Here is a 24668-nt window from a genome sequence, read left to right on the forward strand (position 1 = left end):
ATAAACAAAAAAACGCATTTGTATGTTAGCATACTAGCATACTCTAAACATGAATGAAATTCACTTTTAGAAGATAAGCACATTTAATATTTGCAGTTTTTCTCTTCTGGGCAGATGAATGAACAATACTGATGACCATCCAGACCAATGAAGCCATTGTACACTATTGCATATAAAATAAAAAAAATAAAATAAAAATCAAGACAAAACACTTCAATCTATATTAAACTTTTTATATTTCATGGGATATTCAGCATGCCCATTTTTATTTTTTAGTTTGAGCATTTTTCATGAGCAAGAATTGTTGACAGGGACTAAAGTTTTAAAGTTATCATATTAATATGCATTTGGTATTGTCAGATTACTAACAGCATGGTCTTTTTACAGATTCTCATGGAGCGAAGTCAGCTGCCAGTCAAAAACTTTGAGGAGCAAATCATGTACGCCATTCACAATAACCCAGTGGTCATCATTCGTGGAGCCACTGGCTGTGGAAAGACTACTCAGGTTCCTCAGTACATCTTGGATGAGTTCGTACAGGCAGGAAAGGCATCTGAATGCAATATCATTGTTACACAGGTGAGCCTGTTGAAATGCTTACTGATTTTATGTGCTTGGTCACCTTAAGAACAAGACAGTAATGTGACTTGCTTCTGCTGCCGTTTATCCTCTTAGCCAAGACGGATCAGTGCTGTGTCAGTGTCTGAACGTGTATCATTCGAGAGAGGAGAGGAGGTGGGGAAAAGTTGTGGCTACAGTGTGCGTTTTGAGTCTGTCCTGCCCAGACCTCATGCCAGCATCCTCTTCTGCACAGTTGGTACGTTAATTTCTTAATCTCGGACTGTGGCACATTGCACAGGGTTGGGTAATAGAACTAAAAATGTCTTATTCACAGGGGTGTTGCTGAGGAAGCTGGAAGCTGGTGTCCGTGGCATCAGTCATGTGATTGTGGATGAAATCCATGAGAGGGACTTAAATGTAAGTCCAATGTTACCATATCAGCTTTAAAGTGTCATGAAACCCCCCTGTTTTAGCACTGGTTGTTCACGCCTCAGATTTGAAAAAGAGTCAAGAAATGGGCGTGTAGAGGGTGGGAAGAGGGGAGAAAAAAATAGGGCTGCCCCCTAATAGTCGACTAATCTTTAGTCGACCAGAAGAGAGGCTTGGTCGACCAAAATGTTATTAGTCGCAGAAAGAAAAAAACACATGCAAAGTCATGCAGTTCGTGACGGACAGATCGTTAACAGCTAGTCTAATACAGTACATCGGGCAGGACATCCAAGCGCTCGCCTATCATTCATCGACCTCAAATATGGCTTATCATCTGAAAGATGTAAGTATTAGTAACTTTACATGGCCGCTTAATCTAATGTTAACCCAGAGAAATGTGCGCTATTCAAGTGTCTGCAGAGTGTGGAAGCTGTAGCGCTCACAGCATGAGATGGAGGCGCCAGTGCGGCCACTTGCTCTTAAAATACTCCCCCATTTTTGGTCATACAGATAAGAGTAATACACATTTCAAATCTGTAAAGACTACATTTATTTGTGTGCACTCCAAGCTTTGTGTGTGCTTGAGCGCTTATTAGGCAATGTAGGTAATTAAAGGCTCATTATAATGATTTAAATGGTTTATTAATAAACGTGCGATTAGTCGACTAATGCTTAAAATGAACAACTACTAGTCGACCAGAAAAATCTTTAGTCGAGGGCAGCCCTAGAAAACAACCAATAAAACACAGACCTACAACACACTCATTATAGAGACAAATTAATATAAAAATGAGCAGAGAATGAAAGAAAATACAAACAACAACAGAGATAGGGGCCATCTTGATATATTTTAAAAATAATGATAAATAACTGTCAATAAATCCTGTCATTAGAGACTTAACAACTATCATGAACAAATCCAATATGTTTTGATAAATTATTATTTGAAATAAATAAGCAGAGATATTGGATATGAAAAATTGTATAATATTTTCACGTTTACCAGCACTACAGTCTCAGTACAAATGACACGCATCAGTTTAAAACAGAAAGAATAAAGACATAGTTACTTTTTGTTCACTCTTCTTTGAATTTTCGGTCAATATCTTTGTTTGCTGTGTACCACAATAATCCGTCGTGTCATCGCGTTCATGATCAGATGAACCGCTGTATCAGTGCCATTATTTGTGCATCTTTTATTCGAAGAAGACATGATATGTGTGCATACATATATTCGGAGCACGAGAGAATATGAAATATGTTCACATAAACTTGAAACACGTTTGCTCCGGTCTGGATATGAACTATGATGTTGTTAAACTCATCTCGGCATTCCGTGCAGAAACCATTCTCTCATACGTGCTCTACATATTGTTGCGTATTAAATATTGTTACGGTTATGTTTACAGAAATGAACTGACAGCGCAAAGCTCTTTTATGAGATTTGAATTTTCTGCTGTAAGACGATCTCATTCATAATACAGTGCAGTGATTGGACCATAAGAGTTAATTCTCATGAATAATACTGAGAAAAGCTCAGAAAGCTGATGACGTAGAGGCGTACTCCAACCACGGCAGCCAATCACCACTCCAAATTAATACATATACGTCACTTTTCGTGACGTAGGCTCAACTTTGCTTTTTGAACCGGAAGAACGAAATTGCTCCAAAAACTGAAAAAATAACCACATTTCCCTTAACAATAGACATAATGAGTGCTATTATTGTTTTCACTGTTGTGCAACCTGTACATATACAGTATGTTAACATTTCAAAAAATGTGTTTAGAGAGGTGCAATGTCTCACCCTATTCACAAGTATGTTTTTCTGTCCAGTCTGATTTCCTGTTGGTAGTGTTGAGAGATGTGGTCCGGGCTTACCCTGATGTGCGCATCATCCTCATGTCTGCCACCATTGACACAACCATGTTTAGGGAGTACTTTTTTAACTGTCCTATCATCGAGGTGCATGGACGTGCACATCCTGTACAAGGTGAGAAGCATGTTTTCACAATGCACTGTTTTGTAATGATATTTTAATGATTTAATGTTTACATCATCTCACACACTGGATGAAATACTCCTATGGATGTTTGGAAACCCATTGCCCAATGTTAGAGCATTAATTTGGAATGTCTTGACTGTAAAACCTGACGGATTATTATTTATGTTTTGATATCTCCAGAGTATTTCTTAGAAGACTGCATTCAGATGACTCAGTTCGTACCACCACCAATGGACCGGAAGAAAAAAGATAAAGATGAAGATGGTGGAGAGGAAGATGTATGTTTGTTTTTTTTGTTTTTTTATTAAATTAGGTGCAAAAAAAGTACTATACCATCTGAGAAAAATATAAGGTATAAATGTTTCACATATTTAACCCTCTACCGCACGCATTATGATAGACCTATAGAAAAAAATATTTGAATCTTTTTCTTTTCTAAGAATGGCTTAACTTGAAGTGCTGTAAAAAATAATTTAAATGGCTTTTATACTGTCATTGATTAAAGTTAAAATATTATCTGGAAATTATCCATTTTAAGGTATTAATTCAGCAAGGAAACATTAAATTGATCAAAAGTGACAATAAGGACTTGTACATTGTCACACACACACACACACACACAACTGTCACTTTTGATCAATTTAATATGTCCTTGCTGAATAAAAGTACACTTCTTTTAATCTCAGATCCAAAACTAAAAGCTAAAACTTTATGAATACTACCTATACACATTTTAAAAATAAAGAGATTAAATATATGCAAGTATGTGTGTGTGTATATGTATATGTGTGTGTGTGTGTGTTTATGTATATACATATAAAGAATTCATTTGCAAAAACATAACTCCGTTTTTAACAATTTTCAAAAATCATGTTTTTTTCATTGTGCATTCCAATTAATGTCAATCAAATTGCAGTTGGGTTATTTTGATCAAGTAAAAATAACAAAAAAAATACAGCTAACACAATAAAACACAATAAAAACATTAAAAAAAAATTTTACAAAAAATCTCTGTTTTTGCAAATAAACTTTTATATATATATTTATATTTATTTGTTTATTTAATTATAAATCAATTAGAATTTTCTTCATAAATACTGTTATAATACTGTTATAAAAAAGTATCATGTTTCCATAAAAATATAATGGCTGATGAAAATTCAGCTCTCGCAGAGATAAATCACATTTAAAAAATAAATTAAAACGGTTGTTTCAAATTGTAGTAGTATTTCAGAATACTACTAGTTTGCTTAATTTTTTCTGAAATGTAGCCTTGGTTAGCTTAAGAAACTTCTTTAAAAAAAATAAATAAATAATAATATTACCAGCCTCAAATTTTTTAATGGTATATCCACTGGAAATTAAACATACCCTTTCATACCTTGAAAACATAGTTGAAGAAGAGCTGCATTTAACTAACTAAACTTTACTCCACAGCACTGATCAGATGATAGTTCATAATAGTTTACTTAAATGTACATAAATTAATGCTTGACATGTGTATTTCTGTGTTCTACAGGTGAACTGTAATGTCATCTGTGGATCTGAGTATACTCCTGAAACCAAGCGTGCCATGTCTCAGTTGAATGAGAAGGAAACTCCGTTCGAGCTGATCGAGGCTTTGCTGAAGTACATTGAAACGCTAGAAGTACCAGGGGCTGTGCTAGTCTTCCTTCCAGGCTGGAACCTCATCTATTCCATGCAGAAACACCTGGAGATGAACCCTCACTTCGGTCTGTAATGATATTCTGCTCACACTCAAACAAAATTTTTTCTCCAGATATTGTGACTTGTATCTCCTGATCTCTTAATATAACTCCTAGTGATTCCTCTAATATTGTGTCCCTCAAAGGTGGTCATCGATACCGAATCCTGCCGCTTCACTCTCAGATCCCCAGGGAAGAACAGAGACGAGTGTTTGAGCCCACTCCTGAGGGTGTGACAAAGGTCTGGAGACATTTCACTGTGCAATTTAGGAATTGATATATTAAAACGTTTTAATTTTAAACAAATTTTGCAAACACACCACAGGTCATTTTGTCCACCAACATCGCTGAGACCAGCATTACCATCAATGATGTGGTCTTTGTCTTAGACTCCTGCAAGTAAGCAGCTCCATTTATTAGAGATGATTCACCCAAATCTTACAATTCTCTATTTTATTCATGTCCTTCCAAGCCTGCATGACTTTCTTTTGTAAAACACAAAAAAATTATCATTTTTTTGTCCATTCAATGGAAGTTAATAGTAACCAGCTGTTTGGCTACCATCATTATCATCTTTTGTGTAACGCTAAACACAAAGTCATACAGGTTTGGAATGACGTTAGGGTCAGTAAATTAATTGTCATTATGGAAGAAACTATCTCTTTGATGTACATTTCTCTTCTCTATATACTCTGTTTTGTCCACAAATACCAAATATGTCATTCAGGCAGAAAGTGAAGTTGTTCACTTCTCACAACAACATGACAAACTATGCCACAGTGTGGGCCTCCAAGACCAACCTTGAGCAGAGGAAGGGACGAGCTGGCAGAGTCAAACCAGGCTTCTGCTTTTACCTCTGCAGCAGAGCTCGTTTTGAAAAGTACGAAATGTCATTCTTCAGTTGTACCAAAACCTCAAACAAAATCACATTATCTGAAATGTTAATGATTGTTATGCAGACTGGAGACCCATATGACTCCTGAAATCTTCCGCACACCACTGCATGAGGTGGCCCTCAGCATTAAGCTACTGAGACTGGGTCCCATCGGGAATTTCTTGTCCAAAGCCATTGAGCCGCCTCCGTTGGATGCCGTTATTGAAGCTGAACATACACTGAGAGGTACAGATTTTGTGTTACATGTCTTAATATTAAGGATGTTGAAGTGAACAAAATCAAACAAGCCTCTGTTGCTCTCTAGAGCTGGATGCTCTAGACTGTAATGATGAGCTGACTCCACTGGGACGCATTCTGGCCAAACTGCCCATCGAACCACGTCTGGGAAAGATGATGATCATGGGATGCATCTTTAAGTAAGTTTATTCATCCAACATTGGCTGTTTATGAATTGAGTGCATCTCACAAAGCTGTCAAGAACATACAGGTCATTGCTATTTTTCCCAAAATTAGCTGTTGAATTTACTTGTACTTGTGTATGTGTATGTGTTTGTGTTTAGTGTTGGAGATGCCGTGTGCACTATCTCAGCAGCGACCTGTTTCCCCGAGCCCTTTATCAACGAAGGCAAACGCCTCGGTTTTGTTCATAGGAACTTTGCAGGCTCACGTTTCTCAGATCACGTGGCCTTACTCTCTGTCTTCCAGGCCTGGGATGAAGTCCGGTGGGTCCAAATGCCATCGTATTAAATTGAGAGACTTTGTATATTTTTTATTTTTTTTAAAACATTTAACATTTTGATCTCTTGAGGGTTTCGCAATATAAGTAGATTTTAATTTTTCAGGATGGGAGGTGAGGATGCAGAGATCCGGTTTTGTGAGCACAAGAGGCTGAACATGCCCACTTTGCGAATGACCTGGGAGGCCAAGGTCCAGCTGAAAGAGATCCTTGTCAACGTCGGCTTCCCTGAAGGTTAAGCCGTGCTTCTAAATGCACTTACATGTAGTTCTACAGTTTATTTCAGTCCTCAGATGTTATTTGAAGATTTTAAAGTAATTTTTTGTCGTTTCCCTTTCTTGTAGAGTGCCTCCTGAATCAGATGTTTAACACTGTGGGACCAGACAATAACTTGGATGTGGTGATCTCTCTGCTGACGTTTGGCTCTTACCCCAATGTGTGTTACCACAAAGAGAAAAGGAAGATCCTGACCACAGAGGGGCGAAATGCTCTCATTCACAAGTCCTCAGTCAACTGTCCTTTCAGCAACCATGATATGGTGTATCCATCTCCCTTTTTCGTCTTTGGGGAAAAGGTTGGTTTGAAAGTCTAGCTTTAAACTGCTATTTTTGCAGTTTCTACTTTTAGACTTAATAAAGACTTAAGTTACATCACAGCCACGAACCATGATTTTTTACTTAGTTGCCCATAATATTGGACATTCTTATTCTAATATTAGAATCCAATCAAATGTTAGAATCCAGTCCGATCCAATATATATAGTTAATTTAAAATATTTAATTGGAATGTGTAGTGCAAGACAAAGAGAAATACTGTGCATTTTAAATGTGTACACCACAATCTCCAAGTTTGGTGATTTTCAGTACTTTCATTCAGCATTGACCAATTAAATTGATCAAAAGTGGCAGTAGGCTTTTTTTATTGTAATATAAAGGAGCACAACTGTTTTCAACTCTGATGATAATAAGAAATATTTCTTAAGTACCACATCAGCATATTAGAATGATTTCTGAAGGATCATGTGATGCTGAAGACTGGAGTAATGGCTGCTGAAAATTCTGCTTTGCATCACAGGAACGAGTTACATTTTGAAAATATTAAAATGAAAAACTTTTTTTTTTTCTATTTGTTATTTATTCCTGTGACTTGTGATCAATTTGAATGCGTCCTTGGTGAATTAAAGTATTAATTTCTTTCAAAAAATATTGAAAAAAAATCTTTCTAACCCCATACTTTTGAATGGTAGTGTATATCTGCTAAAAGTTAGTTTTTGTCAGCTTTTAGGAGTATACAAATATAATTTATGTCTTTTGTAATAACAGATCCGAACTCGAGCCATTTCTGCCAAAGGAATGACTCTTGTCAGTCCTCTTCAGCTTATTCTGTTCGGCACAAAGAAGGTCACCTCCAGTGGAGAAGTTGTTGAGCTTGATGACTGGTGTGTATTGAACAATAAACAACAAAAAATAAGTTCTCCAGAATTCTTGAGTCAGGAATCCTGAGAGCAAACCAAATATTTTCAAGGAAGTCAACAAGAGAAGTGTTCCAGTGATCATCAAGAATATTCCTTCCTTCTGTAGGATCAAATTGAAGATTCCCCATGATATAGCCGGTGGTGTGGCGGCCCTGAGGGCAGCGATGGAAGCCCTGGTGGTGGAGGTGACCAAAGACCCAGAATACATCCGAAATTTGGATCCCACCAATGAGCGCTTGCTGAACGTCATTCGGCTTGTGTCCAGACCCTCGTCAGCTGGCATCAACCTCATGGTCTCCAACCCACGGTGAGATCATTGAACCCATACATTTAATTGGTTTGTTTAGGATAAAGGTTGCTTATAACTAAACTATTTTGAAAATGAGATGTTAGTTAATTGTGTTATTTTAACACCCTTTTATCTTTGTTATTTACAGCTTTGGAGATGGTCCACGTCCACCCAAGATGCCCCGTACTGACTTTGGAGGGGGTGGAGAGTTTAGGGGCCGTGGAGGAGGAGGATACAGAGGCGGCGGTGGTGGTGGATCCTGGTCTGGTGGAGGATATAGAGGAGGCGGAGGATACCAGGGTGGTGGAGGTGGCTTCAGGGGGTCTGGAGGGTATCGTGGCGGCGGGGGTGGGTACAGGGGGTCTGATAGAGGTGGCTTCAGGGGGTCTGGTGGGGGTGGATTCAGAGGGTCTGGTGGATACAGAGGAGGTGGAGGAGAAGGAAATGGAGGGAGGGGATTCAGAGGAGGCTGGGGGGGAAACAGGGGTGGTTATTAAAACTGAACATCTGAACAAGGATGTCTTTGGGAAGATTTAAAATAATGTTTGAGTTTTGTTGTTGCTTTTTGTTATTCAATCTTTCCTCTTTTTATGTAAAAAAGCATGAATAAATTGAAACCATGACTGTCAGTTAATAACAGTTATTAAAAATAACTATTCGTGACCAATAATGGATGGCAAATACATGTTGTGTTGTATTCTAATAAAATAATTTCTTTTTTATCATTTTAGTCTTGATCTCTCTCATGCCCTCTTAAGAAATGAGTTCACTGACTAAGAAATGAAGTCACTGGTGGGAATCAAATACTCAGTTTCCAGATGTGTGGTTTTGCAGCAATGTGTAACTCCAGCCAACTTTTTTTCTGTCCAGATTGAGTAACATTTTGTGCCCTAAAACAAACAACTCATAGTTTAAATATATGCATTTTGAGAAATGTATGTGAAATATAACGTGTGCAGTCAATAATAATAATGGATTGCTGGCTGATAAATGCCTCAATATTGTGCTTTATACACTATTTCAGTTTTTCAGAATCCAGTGTCTTTCCAGAGACCACAAAATACCAAGTGACATTTTTGCAGCTGAAGAAGTGTGTCTATAAAACTGTGTACACACAAGAGTTTTGGAACACTAAGAGCTGAAGTGTGTTGACATGTCTTTTGAAAAGTGTAAATCAATTTTATCTTTTTTTTTTTTTTCTTTTTTTTTTAATCCTTGTACATTCCGTTTCGAAACGTGTGATATAATGATATACGAGTTAGTGTCAATTATTATTTTGGCTACTGAATGTATCATTGATTACCAAAAAATCCATTGCTCAACTAAACATTTTCATAAATGTTAAAAACAAAAAAGTGTTGTGAAACCATCAATTAATATGTATAATTAAATAATAGCAGGATTTAAGCCTTTAGATTTACCTTTAGTTTTATGTAATTGTGTTTGGTGCATAAATAAACCGCTGGCAAAATATTTTATTTATGATATATATTAGATATATACTTAAACTACAAATATAATTAATTTAGATGATTAATTCATATCTGGCGCTTATCGTGATTCTTTGCTAATGATTACCGATAGAGGGCGCTTTAAACCCGCAGCAGAGTATGTTTATATCTGATTGGTTTATATCTATATCTGATTCTATCTATGGATGCTACCATTCATTATTTAAAAAGTATTTAATTGCTTTGTTTTGTATGTTTTTTTGTATGAATTGACTAATCTACACAAATATAATTGTGTTTCAGCGTGTAATTGCAAATATAACCACAAATTCTGTACACACTTAAACTCCATAACTCCTTGACTTGTTACTTTAACATTTTTATATAAATCATTACTCATCTGATTTACTCAAAAAAGCAAATCTGACACCACAGCAAAATTCCAGAGAATGTGTGAAATATCTCTGAGAAGAATATAGTCGTAGCCTCTGGGTAAGATGAGAGAGTACATAGGCTGCCTCTTGTGTCTTTAGAGAACAATTGCTGATGAATGTGTTTAAAGTTTGAAGGTAGCAGTGAGACAATGCACATCCTGGACATGCCTGAGCTTGATGCAGTGGTACGGGGGGGGGGCGAAATTAGTATTTGACAAAGTGTTGACACTCTTTTTGACATATAGGGATAAATCTAGCCCTCATTTCCCCTGTCCTAGATGTAGTAAGACTAGGCAATTGATGGATAGACAGAAGTCTAGTGCAGAGCTGACTTGATTGCAAGGTCAGAGGTTTTATATTATTGCTAGATGTCAAGATTCTTAGCTCAAAAATGTATAAGCATATCTTTGCTTTTTAGCATTTTAAATAGGCCGTAATGTCATTTTTGTGAAGGGAAATTTAAACCAATTTCTTTCCAACAGAGCAATTCTATCCTATTTAGAGAGCTATTAAACCAATTTATCTCCATGGTTGGTGATGATTGATTGTCTTGTTAAACACCAAAGTTTTGTTCTTTGACCACAGTTTGATTAAATCGTTATAGCGTTATCTAAAGGAATGCGTCTGAAGACTAGATCTGATGATGCTCGCTGCCAATCTGAGACACTCACTGGACTCACATAGAGTAGTATCAGATACAGTATCTGCTATAGTTCTTATCAATAGCACACACATTTTCAGATCATTCAGTACTCCAGCTCTCACTTTCCAATCAATCCACTGGGCAAACTTTATTTGTGAATATCCAATGCAAAAGAAAAGACAGTTCATTACGATAGCTATGAATTGGAGAAAGAAAGAAAAAAATTGCCAGTCCTATATTTTTATTACAAGTTATTATTTTTATTAGGCTACTATTTATTATTTTGAATTTGTTTATGTATTGGTATTACTATTACTAATTGTTACTTTTTGATTTTTATTTATTTTATTACTAGTTAGTTCTGTGAAGACTTTGAATTTGCCTACAGTGGATCCTTTTTTTGGGGGTGATAAGGTAGATTTTGAGGTAATATATAACACGCATGGTTTTGGAATTTAAAAAAAGGAAAACAAATAGCCAGAATTGCAATCTTAACTGTGGTTATTTTTTATTACTAGTTAGTTCTATGAAGGCTTTGAATATTCTAGCTGCATAAAAAACTAAAAGTTGAAAATTTTGAGGTAAGATATAACACACTTAAGTGTGGCACAAACGTTTAGATGATTCTCTATTCATCTTAGAAACAATGCTGGTAAAATATTAATAAACAGCCCACAAAACGTAACACTCAGCTATTTAAAGTTTTCGGATACACCCTTGCCTGGTAGAGTAGGTTTAAATAACCTTGCTCTTTGACCCCACTGCTCACAGCAAGCAACAGCTATCATCCCCTAGTTATTCATCCAGAAAGTATGTCTCTTTGAAGATACCACAGTATAAAAGATAAAAGAAAGTTTTTAAATGAATAAAACTTTAAGTACTTAACTGCCTGCCTGCATATGGACAGCTATTTGAAAGAGAGAATTTTTCTGGGATTTTCTGATGGCGAATCAAGCCATGGTTTAACACATTTGTTTATCTATTTACGGATAGTTAGTGGTCAGTTCATCGCTCCGTTGAGAATCTGTGAGGTATGAAATTCCGGCCCCACCCACTCCTGGAGTTGACTGGGAAACTGACCAATTGGGAAAGTGCAAAGCCACGCCCATTCCACCATACCCATTTCGCCACGCCCAACTCATGCATCCCTGTCCATTTGGACTTGCCTTGTTTAGCGGGTCGGCGGCCCATCAAAGCATCCTTCAGGCGGAAGTAGACGTAGGGATTTTTTTTTTTTTTAAGTACTTTGACTTGCGCACTAGCTGCCAGGGTGTAGTCGGATATAGTTCCTTTTCTCCAAAAGTTTTTTTTCCCCATGGCTGTGGTTACAAAGCAGTAATAAAGTGAAGGTTTGCAAGAGAGAAGTCGCGAGGAGATTAAGCCACAACTATCGCTTTTTGGAGGTGAAGCGATTACCACCATTTTCCGCATGAGTTTATTTACAAAACCACAAACTCGGTAGCTGGCGAGTTACTGCAAACTTTTTAAAGACTGCGAGGTTTAAGGGATCACGACAGTGACGGTAGCTACTTGAGGTCGCATAAACAAAAGGACACAATGCCGCTTTTTAGCTGTTTGTTATTATGGACTTTGTGGGCAGCGTGCAGTCACGGAGCGATGGATGAATGTATAGACGAGTTCAATCGGCCTCAGCGCTGCATGCCAGAGTTTGTTAACGCCGCTTTCAATGTAACCGTAGTGGCCACCAACACTTGCGGCTCGCCGCCTGAAGAATACTGTGTACAGACCGGGGTAACGGGAGTCACAAAATCATGCCACATTTGCGACGCCGGAGACCCCAGACACCACCACGGCGCTGTTTATCTCACCGATTACAACAACCAAGCGGATACCACCTGGTGGCAAAGTCAGACTATGTTAGCGGGCATCCAGTACCCAAACTCCATCAACCTGACCCTTCACCTGGGTAAGCAGCTTTCTCTTGTATTCTCGTATCAGAGTCACAAAAATCTTGTTTGGTTTGCTGCGCTGTGAATAAAAGTTGTTCCAGAGTTGTGACAAGTCGATTTAGCATGTGTTCTTTAAGCATCTCCGTTTCTTTAGTAGCTATTGATTACTACTAGTAATTAAAGTTAGTCACCACCAGTATGTATTTATGTATCAATCTACTATTGATAGTGACAAGCAACTACTTCATTGTTACTGGTAACAAATTACGTTTTTTTTTAATTGAAATCTATAGAGATCTGTGATTCAGCTATTAACGATTCACTTTTGACTAGTAACCAATAGCTGTTAACACCAATTCCACCTTTACTAGTTACTATTCATTGTAGTCATACTAGTTACTATTCCTTATGTATTTCTTAGTTACTTTTTGGATGGTTGCTCGTATCTATTCCATTTGTTAGATTGTGTTATTAATCTTATTCGAAAGTAGTAATAAACCATCAAGTAGCCATTCTGACTAGTCCATGTGTATGACAAGTTGAAATAAAGGTAACATTTTACAATAATATCATATTAGGTGACATAAACTAACATGAACAGTACTTCTACAGCATTTAATAAATGTTAATTGCAAAATGTAACAACTTTTTAAATCAACGTAATAAATGCTGTAAAAATACATTGCTCAATATAATGCATTATGTTTAATGCACAAATGAGGCTTATTGTAAACTGTTAACATAGGCAGTTGTAGTGAGACAATACATGCTAGTGTCTCATAAATAAATAATAGTATCTATCCACTAAATATGTACTAATAACTTACTTCTAAGGTCATATGATCTGTCCACTTTTTCAATCTGTTCAGATGTGAAGCATATGGCAATGCTAATTTTCTGCATTATACTACTAATAGCGATCACTCAGTCATCACTCATATTTCATAGCTGTAGGCAATAATAAATCTGCGTGTTTCTAATCATCATGGTTCAACTTTTGTTGTATTGTTTTGTTATCATATACTAGATGTCATTTAGCAAGAATCATTACCTTTTAAATACAGCTCAAACTTTGAAGTTGTGCATATTACGCAAATCATTGAATTTCTTCCAGCATAAGCAGAATGATTGGGTTGCAGGAGGAGGTGGGAAAAGAGCAGTAACGTAACCAATTAGTAGAGTCCCAGCAAGCCATGACCTCTGTAGCTTCTCGTTCCCAAGTAGATGCTGCTATATCAGTAGGCATATACCAAAATGCAAGTAATAAGCATGTCTAGTGAGCTGTAATCAGGGTGTCAATAAGACATTTGCATTTAGATAATGGAAGAGGAAGTGATTTGGCTTTTATTCTTTCTATCATACACTTGGCTAATTAGCAGCCATTTGTTAGCACATGGTCTACAACGGGCCTTTTCAGTCAGACACCTTTTCTTCTAATTCACTTTAGTTCTTCTTGTCGATTTAGGCATTTTGCATTTGAAACGTGTCATTAAAACAGCGTGAAACTGACAGCCATATAATATTTGATGCTTTTCATCTTGATTATGCACCTTCAAGTAATGAAATTGACTAATTTGTTGAGCCACATTTTTTTCTATAAATGTGCTTCTATCATAGTCTTCTAATGAACAAAATATTTAAAAATAAATGTAAGTTATATATTTACACTCTTAAAAATAAAGGTGCTTCACGATGCCATAGAAGAACCTTTTTTTGTCTAAATGGTTCCATAAAGAACCTTTAACATTTGAAGAACTTCTCCGTTTCACAAAAGGTTCTTTGTGGTGAAAGAAGGTTCTTCAGATTCTAAAAATCTAAAATCTATCCTTTTAAGCACCTTTATTTTTAAAAGTGTATAACATTTTTAATATGCATTTTGACCATTTTTCCCAAACAGTGTTTTTATGCAGTACTTCAAAATTTGCTCAAAAATACATCGTTTTGATGGGTTGAAGTGGACACGTATCTCTTTTTGTACATCTTACTGAGAACTGAAGCCAAAATATCTGAGAAGATTCACAATTGTTGATTTGAAACTTGTTTGTTTTGTTCTTCCATGATTTTTTTTCCCAAGGCGACTCCGTAGGTGGGAACCCACAAGTAGTCTGGGTCCCAGCCATAAGCTTTTATTTTATGTGCTCTGCCTTTGATGGCTTTCATGTTTATTCTGCCTTCATTGGGATGGTCGAGGCGGAAGCAGGCATGTCTTAACTTGACGCTGCTGAGTCCTTAGAGACCGTGGAGATTTGGCCTGGCCTGGGGGGAGAGGACAGATGAGGAGGGTAGATTTACTATTGAACATTTCTGTATGTCCCGCACTCGTTCTTTATTAACCAGTTCTGGCTGGCCTGTCAAGCTTCAAGAATGCGTGAGACTGAGAAATGTGAATCATCATCCAGACACCGGCTAATGAAGACTTGCAGACATATGCATCTGAACTTGTACAGGCAAATAGATATAATGTGGTGGTTTAAAGAATGCTCAGGTTAATGGAAAATTGTTGATGCTGTCTGTTTTAAAATGGTCTACTTGTTAGACACAGCCCAGAGGGATTGCAGACATAAATTTAGCTATACTGTGTCATACCCAGCTAGAAGTACCAATTTATATTTCTGTAGATAGGAGGTTGTTTTTCCAGAATTGTCTTAGGCATTGATGTTATACTTAGGGCCTAAAACAAGGACTTTTTAGTCAGCCATAGAATATTTACTTGTACACCCTTGTAAAGTATATAATGTTTTACTGTCTTTGTTATAAAAGTATTTATTTCTTTTAATTTCTTTATTACGAATTCAAGCCTGCATGGAATGAAAATGAATTGTTCATTCCCTCTCCTTTTTTCCTAAATGCATGTTATTAATCGTATTGCGAACAATTCATCCTTGCATATGCAACCTCATAATTTTTAAATTTAGGCCAAGTCCACACGTACACGGGTATTTTTATAAATAGAGTTTTTCCTTATTCCGTTTTAAAAAAAATCTCCGTCCACATGAAAACGCAAACGCATGCTATGAAGCACTGTCAAGAGCATGCCAAACCAACAGGTGGCGATATAATCTCAACCGTAAAGCCATGTTGGCCAATCAGAAGCCTGAAAAAGTCTCCAGTAGGCAGAGATAACAGCGCAGGTGCCGACGTCACAAGCCAAAAACTCCAAAAATCTGACTCTGAAAATCTTCACCCTGGCAGGCGTTTTCAAAAATGTTCGGTTTCAGTGAACTGGTGCTGCGTTTGCGTGTGGACGAACGGCCTAAGCGCGTAGAAAAAGCTGCGGTTTTAAAAATAACCGCGTTCGTGTGGACAGGGCCTTAGCCTTCTCTCTGGTGACATATGCCAGATTCTACAATTAACTTAAATATAATCAACTGTAAATTCGCATTCAGATCTGCCTGCATTCAATCAATAACCAATAGATAAAACCAAGTTTGTTTCGAAAATGACTCTAAGTTTAGCGAGGGAGTCGATTTGTGACCTCAGTATTGGAATTTGGATCCGAATGATTCACTTACAGAGTGAGTCTGATTCAAACAGCTAACTCGCACGTAAGTTAAAGATTTTTTTTGTGAATCCTTTTGATTGACTCATTAAAAATGCACAATAAATGCTCTGTCGATATTTAAGTAGATTAACAGATGTCTTTCTTTAAATGCGACTGTCGTCAGTGCCTTGGTTTTTATATGAATTTATGTGGAATTATAGCTGTGAAAAGTTTTTGGTGTATATTTTTTGCAGCATTGATAGAAGAACACAGCAAAAAAAAAAGCTCTTAATTCTACTAGTCTGTTACTTCCAACTTCCTGAATTGGCAACGTGCATTTGATATAAAGTTTTTCTCCAGAATGCTCTTGGGAGCATTTGTGGAGGGTGAGAATTTCCTTTCATCTGATAAACTGCAGCAGTGAGTGATTAATTAACTTGAGCTTGTGAATGGCCCTTATCATGCCCTATTTCCTCCCTCACTGATAGAAAGAAGAAATCTGCAGTGTTTACTGCGAACTGTCAATCCGTGCCTTGCATTTTACTCTGCATCATATTGTGTTCGATGCCTGTCTCATCTTCAATTTCATACTTAAATGCTAAACTATTCAAATGAAAGAGCTAATTTTTCTCCTGTTTTGAGTTTGTAACGTCACTGAAATCATATGCTGTCCTTATGCGTTTATCAGGAGGTCTCCTTGTTTTACACTTCTGTTTTCATCGAAAAGGGCTGGTCGAACATCTGCCTCCTAATTGTTTAAATCTGGGAAAATTCTGGCACACACTATCCAGAATACAATGTGGCCTTTTTAATACTGTCTTCCTTTAAGATTTGTACAGACAGTTATTTATGTGTCAGGAAGAAGCTTGTTTTACTTGGAGCTAATGGGCATTTACAGTATGTTAAGAAGTTTGACCTCGGTTTACTTGAAAAGAGCCAAATTCTTGAGAGAAGAAGTTGCTTTCAGTTCTTGTTTTCCCCCTCTCTTTGTCTCTTTCCTGTCTCATCCTCTCTCTCTCTTGATTTCTCATAAGAGAGGAGACGATGAGTGTTCGCAGTGTGGGAAACTGAACAGCCGAATGTTTCCTGGGCTCTGGGGTCCTCGTCTCTCATCCCTCAGAGGCGCTTTTTTCCCCCAAACTCCATCAAAGAACTTGTCATTTCTGAAGGGGGACCAGATGGTCCAAATTATACCAATCTAAGTGTAGGGGGTTGGAAAGAAGAGCTTGCTATCTGGTTCAAACCTATTGTTATTCTCTGGAAGGTATGATCTCAGTATGGGAAACTTGTGTTTATGAAAGCTTTGTAGTCGAGCTGTTCATGTAACTGCACGATTTTGTTTTACTCCAGTTGTCATCGGCCCCGTTGCTGCTTTTCTCCTTTGAGACGAAAATTGGCAGTTGATATTGAATTTGTTTGGAATTGCATCACTATAGTAAACGTAATCCAAGCTAATTTGTTGTTTCCACACTTTTACAATCCCACCACTCTTAGAAAGCAATGACTTGGACTATTTGGTGGCTCTAATTGTACAGCCAGGGGCAAGATTTGAGCTTCGGACCTCCCAGGGTGGGCAAAGTGCAGAATCTCTCTCATTTCCTGGTGATAAAGCCATTGTGAGCCCCTAGTCCTTTCCAGATTGTGCAAACGAGTAATGAAAGAGCCCACACTGGGTCTGTGGTGCCAGCGATAGGAGCCGTCAGACGGGGAGCTGTGGTTATGGTGTCATTTAGGAGAGCGTTGTCCTGTGTGCCCGTTTGACTGTGAAATAGTGGAATGAGCCCTTGGCGGCCACTGTTTGCTGTTCTTGCCATCACTGATGAGTGCTCGTAACAAATGACCGGACCCCGTTAAAAGTTAAGCTCTAGAGATTTAACGCTAGTTTGGCATAAATAAGCCTGTCTGCGTGATGGGTGATGATTTCGGCATGCCACTGTGCTGCTTTTCTTTCTGAGTTGGGTGCTTGAGAAATATTTAAGGGTTATTCTTATTTCTGCTTGGATTTTTTTTCTTCTGATTTTATAGAGAATTTCCCAAATGTTTAAGGAAGATCCTTCAAAGTATTTGAGAATATGTTTCTGAATTCTGTAAATTCTCTAAATTAGAAATTATTTTAGGTCACTGCACTTATTTTCATAAGTCTTCATTGGTGCTGAAAATTAAATTCAAATAAATTATGAAATTTCATTTAAAATTTATTGATGTGATTAATTTGCATGCTTTTTAACATTTCGATGTGCAATTTAAAAGATGCATTGTAACTGGAAAATGTTGTAATGGCTGATATTAAAATTCTGTGCTAGTCTGTCTAAATAAATTAAAAAACTAAAAAAAAAAAACTATTGAAGGGAATTTAGGTATCGCATCATTAGATTGTTCAGTATGAAAAATGTATATTAATTGAGACTTTTACGGTGTTAAATGTCCTCTAACGGTGTCTAAAAGTCCTCTAGCTTTTAAAAAATTAAGTTTAAGTGAATGCTGGAGGATGGCAAAACTATTGTAAATGTATAAACAATGGAAGTGAGCATGAACAACTATTCAATATCAAACAATACCAAAAAAATTACCAATACCAATAAACTGGTGATCAACCAATAAACAATATGGTGCCAATATATTTTGCATGCCAATGAAAAATGAGTGTACGCTACTTTTGTTTGTTTTTCCCATACAGAGCTGAATGGTAATTACTAGTATTGTTGCTTTGATGTGTGTATTCAAGGAGGAATTGAAAGTTTTCCACAGTTGGCCTCCCTGAACTTTGTTCTCACCTTTTTACACATACATTGTACATTATTCGTCCTTGGTCTTTCAATACCTTAAGGCTTAGTCAGTGCACTCAATGCTCTCAGCTCCACCTGTAAGCAGCATTCATCTTTGGATTTGGCTCTTCTCAAATGTCTTTGATTGGTCATGTAGGCAGGCAAGGTACGAATTGGACACCCTATTAAAGGCTTCACTGGTGACAACAAATTTTTTTTTAACCTCCAATTTTATGACGGCATATGTTTACAGAACATTTTGTTTCCTTTCTGCCAGTGCTATATTGTCAAAATCAATCATACAGTGTTATTCCTCATTGTTTTACTCCTTCATTTGATCTGGAGTCTATAGACGGGAAATGTAGCTCATGCTGTGAATGTGACGGTTCAAACTCCTACTAATGCATGAGTGGAATAAGACTGTGTGGTGGGTATTTTCCAAATCTGTCATTCACAGAATGGTGTCAGAAGCAGGAAAAGACTCCAATAAGCACAAGCTCTGTAACTAATGGCCTTTAGGCTGATGCCAGCATTGCAACCTGTTGCAGAGTTACAAAAACAAAATAATATCAGTGCTCTGATATGACCTGATATGTGATATATAAGTCAACCAGTTCATCTAGCATTTAGCCTGACAGGCCTGGCAAATGTGCTCATACTAGCAGCCTATTTTTTTTTATAAAAAAATGTATTAGGCTTTAAAATAAACCATATATACACAATTCTGACATTGGGTGGCATTTTGGACATCACTGTATTTTAAAATGATTTATAGGTTACTTTTTAGTCATTCATTCAAGTTTAGACGCTATTATTCAACTTAAAACTTTCCACAAAAAGTCATAAAGCAGCTTTTTCAGTTTACTGACGCCTCAACTTAAAACATGCTTTTCAAAACATATCCGATGTCAGGCCCTTCGCTCTGTTATTTTCCAACAAAGAGTTCTTCTGAAGCTTCAAAGCGTTGCATCCAAGTACTGAAGTGTGAATCCGATCTCTCGGCTTCCTTGCAGATAGTCTGTTGCCAAATACAGCTGTTTTCACACATAAACAGAGCTTCACAAGCCAGATGGGAACAGGAGTGTTGTCCCAACACAATGGGGAAAAACTCAGTGTATTTATTATTCCTCATTATTTTTTCCAGCACATCACGCTCTCTCGGAGCGGATGGTTAAAAGAGCGGGCAGTGTACTCTACACAGCTGGTTCATACTTTATGAAAATACCCTCCCTCGGGCATCGGTGATAGCACATGCTTTTACAGTGAAGCATGATTTGAAAGTAGAGTAAAATATGAGGTTTACAATCAGAGAGTGAACAACCTCGCTTCCTGGGTTTAGAGACAAACCTTTTCCATTGCATGCTACAATAATGTATCATAAAATTGTTCAGGAAAAGTTGATTTGTTACATTTTAGGAGTGTGTTTGACATGCATAACAATGTGAGATTTGATATACCTGATTACTCCAGTTTTTACATCAGAATGTAAGCATGAATACCACAGGTGAAGTGAAATTGGGGTAAATGGCAAAAATCCAGGTGTGCAAATTTATTTATTTTTTTTAAGATTTATTTTTGGCGTTTTTTGCCTTTTATTGATAGGACAGTAGTGAGACAGGAAGCGAAGTGGGAGAGAGAGGGGGGACGGGATCGAGAAAGGTCCGTGAGCCGGGACTCGAACACGGGACGCCCGAAGCGCAATGGCGCTACATGGCGCTACCACGAGGCTATCGGTGACCAGGTGTGCAAATTTAAGCACAACCCAATCAACCAACTAGGATGTTGGCTTGACTTAATTCTGTTTTTTTTTTCCCCCAGTTGTAATCAGTGTAAGATTGTGCCTGTTAATACACATCTAGATGTGAATTTTAGCTGTGTTTTTATCTTTCTATAATTTAAATCAGCTAATACTTGATAATCTGTGGTATTGCCTAATGTATATTTTTGACTTGGGCATGTTGATACAGTAGTCTACATTTTTCATACTTTCAGAAGTGCCTAATTAATCCAAAGTTAATCCCCAGTTCTTCAGTACTTCAGTAAATGCATTCACGCAGAGCTGATGTTAAAATTGGCTAAAGGTTCAATACAATATTAATATGGTAGGAGAGAGAGGACAGTGTTTTCAAATGATAAACTCTCCATTGATAAATCTGGCTTACATTAGCATCTTGTTTTGGGGGAAATATAATGCTCTTGAAACAACACCCTAATGCTTTTTTTCCTCTTGTGGCTGGGCAAATAGTTGTTTTAGTCCGTCGTACCTTGGATCCTATGGTTTCCTGTGTTATGTTTTTCTGAAGTGCCTGGAAAATAAACTTAGCCCTTTTTGACAGAATATTAAACGAATGATCTTCTGACAGATTATTCAATGAGAGAAAAATAATAATTTGTCAAACTGTGACAGTTTGTTGTTTTACACTTTAACTGTTTGCCTTTTTTGATCAGTTCTATACAGTCAGAGATTGTTTTCATTTATTTTTCACAGTGAGATAAATCTATGAAATGTGTATTTTCTTACCAGTTTATGTGGCTTACCACTTTCTTCTCCTTCGACGTAGGCTGGATTTCAAGACTATTTCATGACCCCAAAGTTCATTGCATGAGTCAGATTTCAGATTTTAGACCGTTCCTTCACACATTCCTTTTAGATTATTTGTCATGCCAACCTTGCATAAAACTCATTCATCAAAACATCTTTTTGTTTAGCAACACTTATCTGTCAAAGTAAGTTTTATGCATCCAGAAATAGGTTACGACCGAAAACAAGTCACATTATAGAGTCAGACAGGTGGAGGCCTGGCGTCTCTCCTGTTTAACGAAAGGCCTCGATTCCTCGATACCCATCAATCAGTAATATGTCACATCACATTCAACTTCATTTAGCTTTTGCTTACACAGCCCTAAATGTTGAGAGCTGCTTTATTAGTAAAGGTGACCCCCTTGTCTTAGCATATTCGATTAAAATACAACCCATTTTTTAAAGGATTTCTGACCTTGTTTTTTAAAGCAGGTCTTGTAAAGATATCTCACACACACACTCTGTTGACCAAAGGTCAGTATGGTTTCCGGCACCCAGAAAAACGTTGAGCCACGATTGTAATCGGAGTCACAGCAGTCACTTCCTTTTGTCTCCCCTGTCCAAACACGATCTCCTCCTGAGGAATAACAAAGCAAATTCTGCACTCTGTTGTGATATTCCTCCTGCCTTTGTGTTGGATAATTGGCCAGAATGCTAGTTTGCAGGGCTGATGTGGTGATAAGCGCTACAAACTCTAGAGAGATGTAAATGAATAATGGTGTGTACATTAGCTTTGAAAGATACATCACACATTACTCTGGTAGTTCATATGATCACATCTTCTGTATTGTTCCACAATCCATCTCTGCTTCATTTTCATTTGTGATTTTTAAACCCTAAACTCAACTTTCCAAGAAAAAATTATCACTCGCAACTGTTGCTATGTGATATGGACTTGATTTTATTCTATGAAGTTAATTTCAGGGTAAATAAATACATTATTTCTTGATCGTATATTAATTGATATTATTTTTAATATCATTCTACTATATTTATACTGTATTATATTTTATAATTATTTATATTTTAATCATATTAGTGCCGTCAAACGATTAATCGTGATTAATCGCATCCAAAATAAAAGTTTTTGTTTACATAATATATTTTTCTTAAATACACATAATAAATATACACAGTACACACACATTATGTAAACAAAAACTTTTATGTTGGATGCAGTTAATCGCAATTAATCGTTTGACAGCACAAAATTGTCAGGTAAATATCTGCTCTCTTGTTTACATACATGCATAATAAGATTTAGAGCTTATTTATGTGTATTATGCGCATACACACATTCAGTCCAGTTCCTCATTGCCAGTCTGGAAATGTTTGTTGTGCATAATCGCAGAATCTCGAAAGCCGATTTACTTCATTTTCCTCCTTTGTCTATGACTGCCTGGATATCAAAGAGTATTTTAATCTTAAAACAACCACTGAACTCTCTCTCTTTATACGTGGTTTCTTCCACAATCATAAAATCGCACAGACTTGTCCACAGCAAATTTGAGAGCAGTAAGGATGAAGGAACGCCACCAACGAGCTTATTAAAGTAAATCAGAATCAGAATCAGAATCAGAATGAGCTTTATTGCCAGGTATGTTTACACATACGAGGAATTTGTTTTCGTGACAGAAGCTTCCACAGTGTAACAGAATGACAGTGACAGAACAAAAAACACAGATAATAAAAAATAAAAATAGAACAAGTAAATAAGGAATAAAAATATATAAATTGACAATTGTATGTGCAGGTATATTACAATAGACAGTTTTTGTATGTACAGGTACTGTATATTATGTGCAAATTTGAGGTGTAGACTGAGTATGAGTGTTAGATAAATAAGTGTATGAGTAAATAAATAAGTGTGTGTTCCACAGTTATTGTCAAGTGTTCATGAGATGGATGGCCTGAGGGAAGAAACTGTTCCTGTGTCTGGTCGTTCTGATGCTCAGTGCTCTGTAGCGTCGACCAGATGGCAACAGTTCAAAGATGGAGTGTGCTGGATGTGAGGGGTCCAGAGTGATTCTGCCAGCCCTTTTGCTCACTCTGGATAAGTACAGTTCTTGGAGAGAAGGGAGGGTTGTACCAATGATTCGCTCAGCAGTCCGGACTACCCTCTGTAGTCTTCTGAGGTCAGATTTGGTAGCTGAGCTGAACCAGACAGTTATTGAAGTGCAGAGGACAGATATAGCCGCTTTTAAAAGGTATAGCCGCTTAAGGAATGTCTTGAATGGCTGCTCTCTGCCTAAGCCTCTTGAATGAAGCACCGTCCCACCGGAGAAGCCTCAGCCGTGTGTGCGTGTGAGTGGATGTCAGGGTCCTATCTTTAGATCTGAGGCATGGGCCAGTGCTCCCCCTCTATCTCTAGCCCACCCTCTTCAAGTTCTACTTCACAAAACCCCTTTGTCTTCTTTTCTTTACATGGGGGAAGGGTTATCCAGTAACTGGATTAGTCTTTTTGTTTGGTTATTCCTACTTGTCTGTTCATACACCCCCCACCTTTCAGTCTGCTTGTTTTTTCTCTCTCACTTCCCTCCAACCCCTCTTTCTTCTCTTCCTGGCTTTCTTTTTCAAACTGAATATTCTTAATTAGAACTTACTCTCAACTTCATTGCCCCGTCTTAGAGAAGTCTTCATCTGGATGAGATGTTAAACACCAAATTTACACTCTAAAAGCTTAACCACGGCCTGTGTTTGTAGTCCATTCATCACTCTTTACTTTGAAGTTGAAACTTAACATTCCTGCCGTTGGGAGTAAATTGAAGGGCCGGGAGTGGCTTGAAGGTGGGGCAGGTGGCAAAGTGCTCCGTTTCGGCAAATTAGAGCACCGTTTCTTCAGCATCAATGGATGTCACCAGGGCGTTGTGTCCATCATTCGCTGTTGTCCCCGAGGGAGAGGAAGCGCGAGAAGCTCGAAAGTTTATGAGTGGGAGATGTTACTGCAAGCAGGATTATAAACTGATACCCGCCAAGCGCCAAATATGACTGGCGGCTGGCTCCAGTTTTACTCTATTTTCATAATATATGATAAAATTATCAAATTGTAAGAATGCCAATCTGACCTTCATTAATGTAATTGATGAGCAGTTCAAATCAAAGAGCAAAACTGTCTTCCAAAGTAAGCATCACAACAATCTTTCTTAAAGATTTTGTGAATTTGTCAAATATTCCTTTAATTATGCCACCAAAACAAAACGTGAGAAACATAATCTGATCTGTCTGAACAATTTTTTGACAGTCACCATGACCTGTGCTGTTTGTCAAAGATATGCTCATTTATTATGTAAAATAAAAAAAAATTATATA

The 24668-nt window shown here is 37.3% G+C and overlaps 2 protein-coding genes across 5 annotated transcripts in view; both read left to right on the plus strand.

Moving 5' to 3' along the window:
- The window catches only part of dhx9 (DEAH (Asp-Glu-Ala-His) box helicase 9), a 15830-nt gene extending 7013 nt beyond the window's left edge, over window positions 1–8817 (plus strand). For all 4 annotated transcript variants that reach the window (XM_016446870.1, XM_016446871.1, XM_016446869.1 and 1 more), the window contains 17 exons: window positions 388–579; window positions 676–817; window positions 896–978; window positions 2826–2982; window positions 3175–3272; window positions 4514–4727; window positions 4847–4941; window positions 5026–5099; window positions 5428–5580; window positions 5660–5820; window positions 5900–6011; window positions 6156–6317; window positions 6438–6565; window positions 6676–6905; window positions 7654–7769; window positions 7912–8112; window positions 8243–8817. In XM_016446870.1, coding sequence (XP_016302356.1) covers window positions 388–579; window positions 676–817; window positions 896–978; window positions 2826–2982; window positions 3175–3272; window positions 4514–4727; window positions 4847–4941; window positions 5026–5099; window positions 5428–5580; window positions 5660–5820; window positions 5900–6011; window positions 6156–6317; window positions 6438–6565; window positions 6676–6905; window positions 7654–7769; window positions 7912–8112; window positions 8243–8591 — 2667 coding nt within the window. In that variant the 3' untranslated portion in view covers window positions 8592–8817. The remainder of the gene's footprint in view (window positions 1–387; window positions 580–675; window positions 818–895; window positions 979–2825; window positions 2983–3174; window positions 3273–4513; window positions 4728–4846; window positions 4942–5025; window positions 5100–5427; window positions 5581–5659; window positions 5821–5899; window positions 6012–6155; window positions 6318–6437; window positions 6566–6675; window positions 6906–7653; window positions 7770–7911; window positions 8113–8242) is intronic.
- A 2975-nt stretch (window positions 8818–11792) lies between these two features.
- The window catches only part of lamc1 (laminin, gamma 1), a 74975-nt gene continuing 62099 nt past the window's right edge, over window positions 11793–24668 (plus strand). The window contains exon 1 of the mRNA XM_016446874.1: window positions 11793–12549. Coding sequence (XP_016302360.1) covers window positions 12180–12549 — 370 coding nt within the window. The 5' untranslated portion in view covers window positions 11793–12179. The remainder of the gene's footprint in view (window positions 12550–24668) is intronic.

The sequence above is a fragment of the Sinocyclocheilus anshuiensis genome, unplaced genomic scaffold (genome assembly GCF_001515605.1).
Source record: "Sinocyclocheilus anshuiensis isolate Anshui unplaced genomic scaffold, SAMN03320099.WGS_v1.1 scaffold375, whole genome shotgun sequence".
NCBI lineage: Eukaryota > Metazoa > Chordata > Actinopteri > Cypriniformes > Cyprinidae > Sinocyclocheilus > Sinocyclocheilus anshuiensis.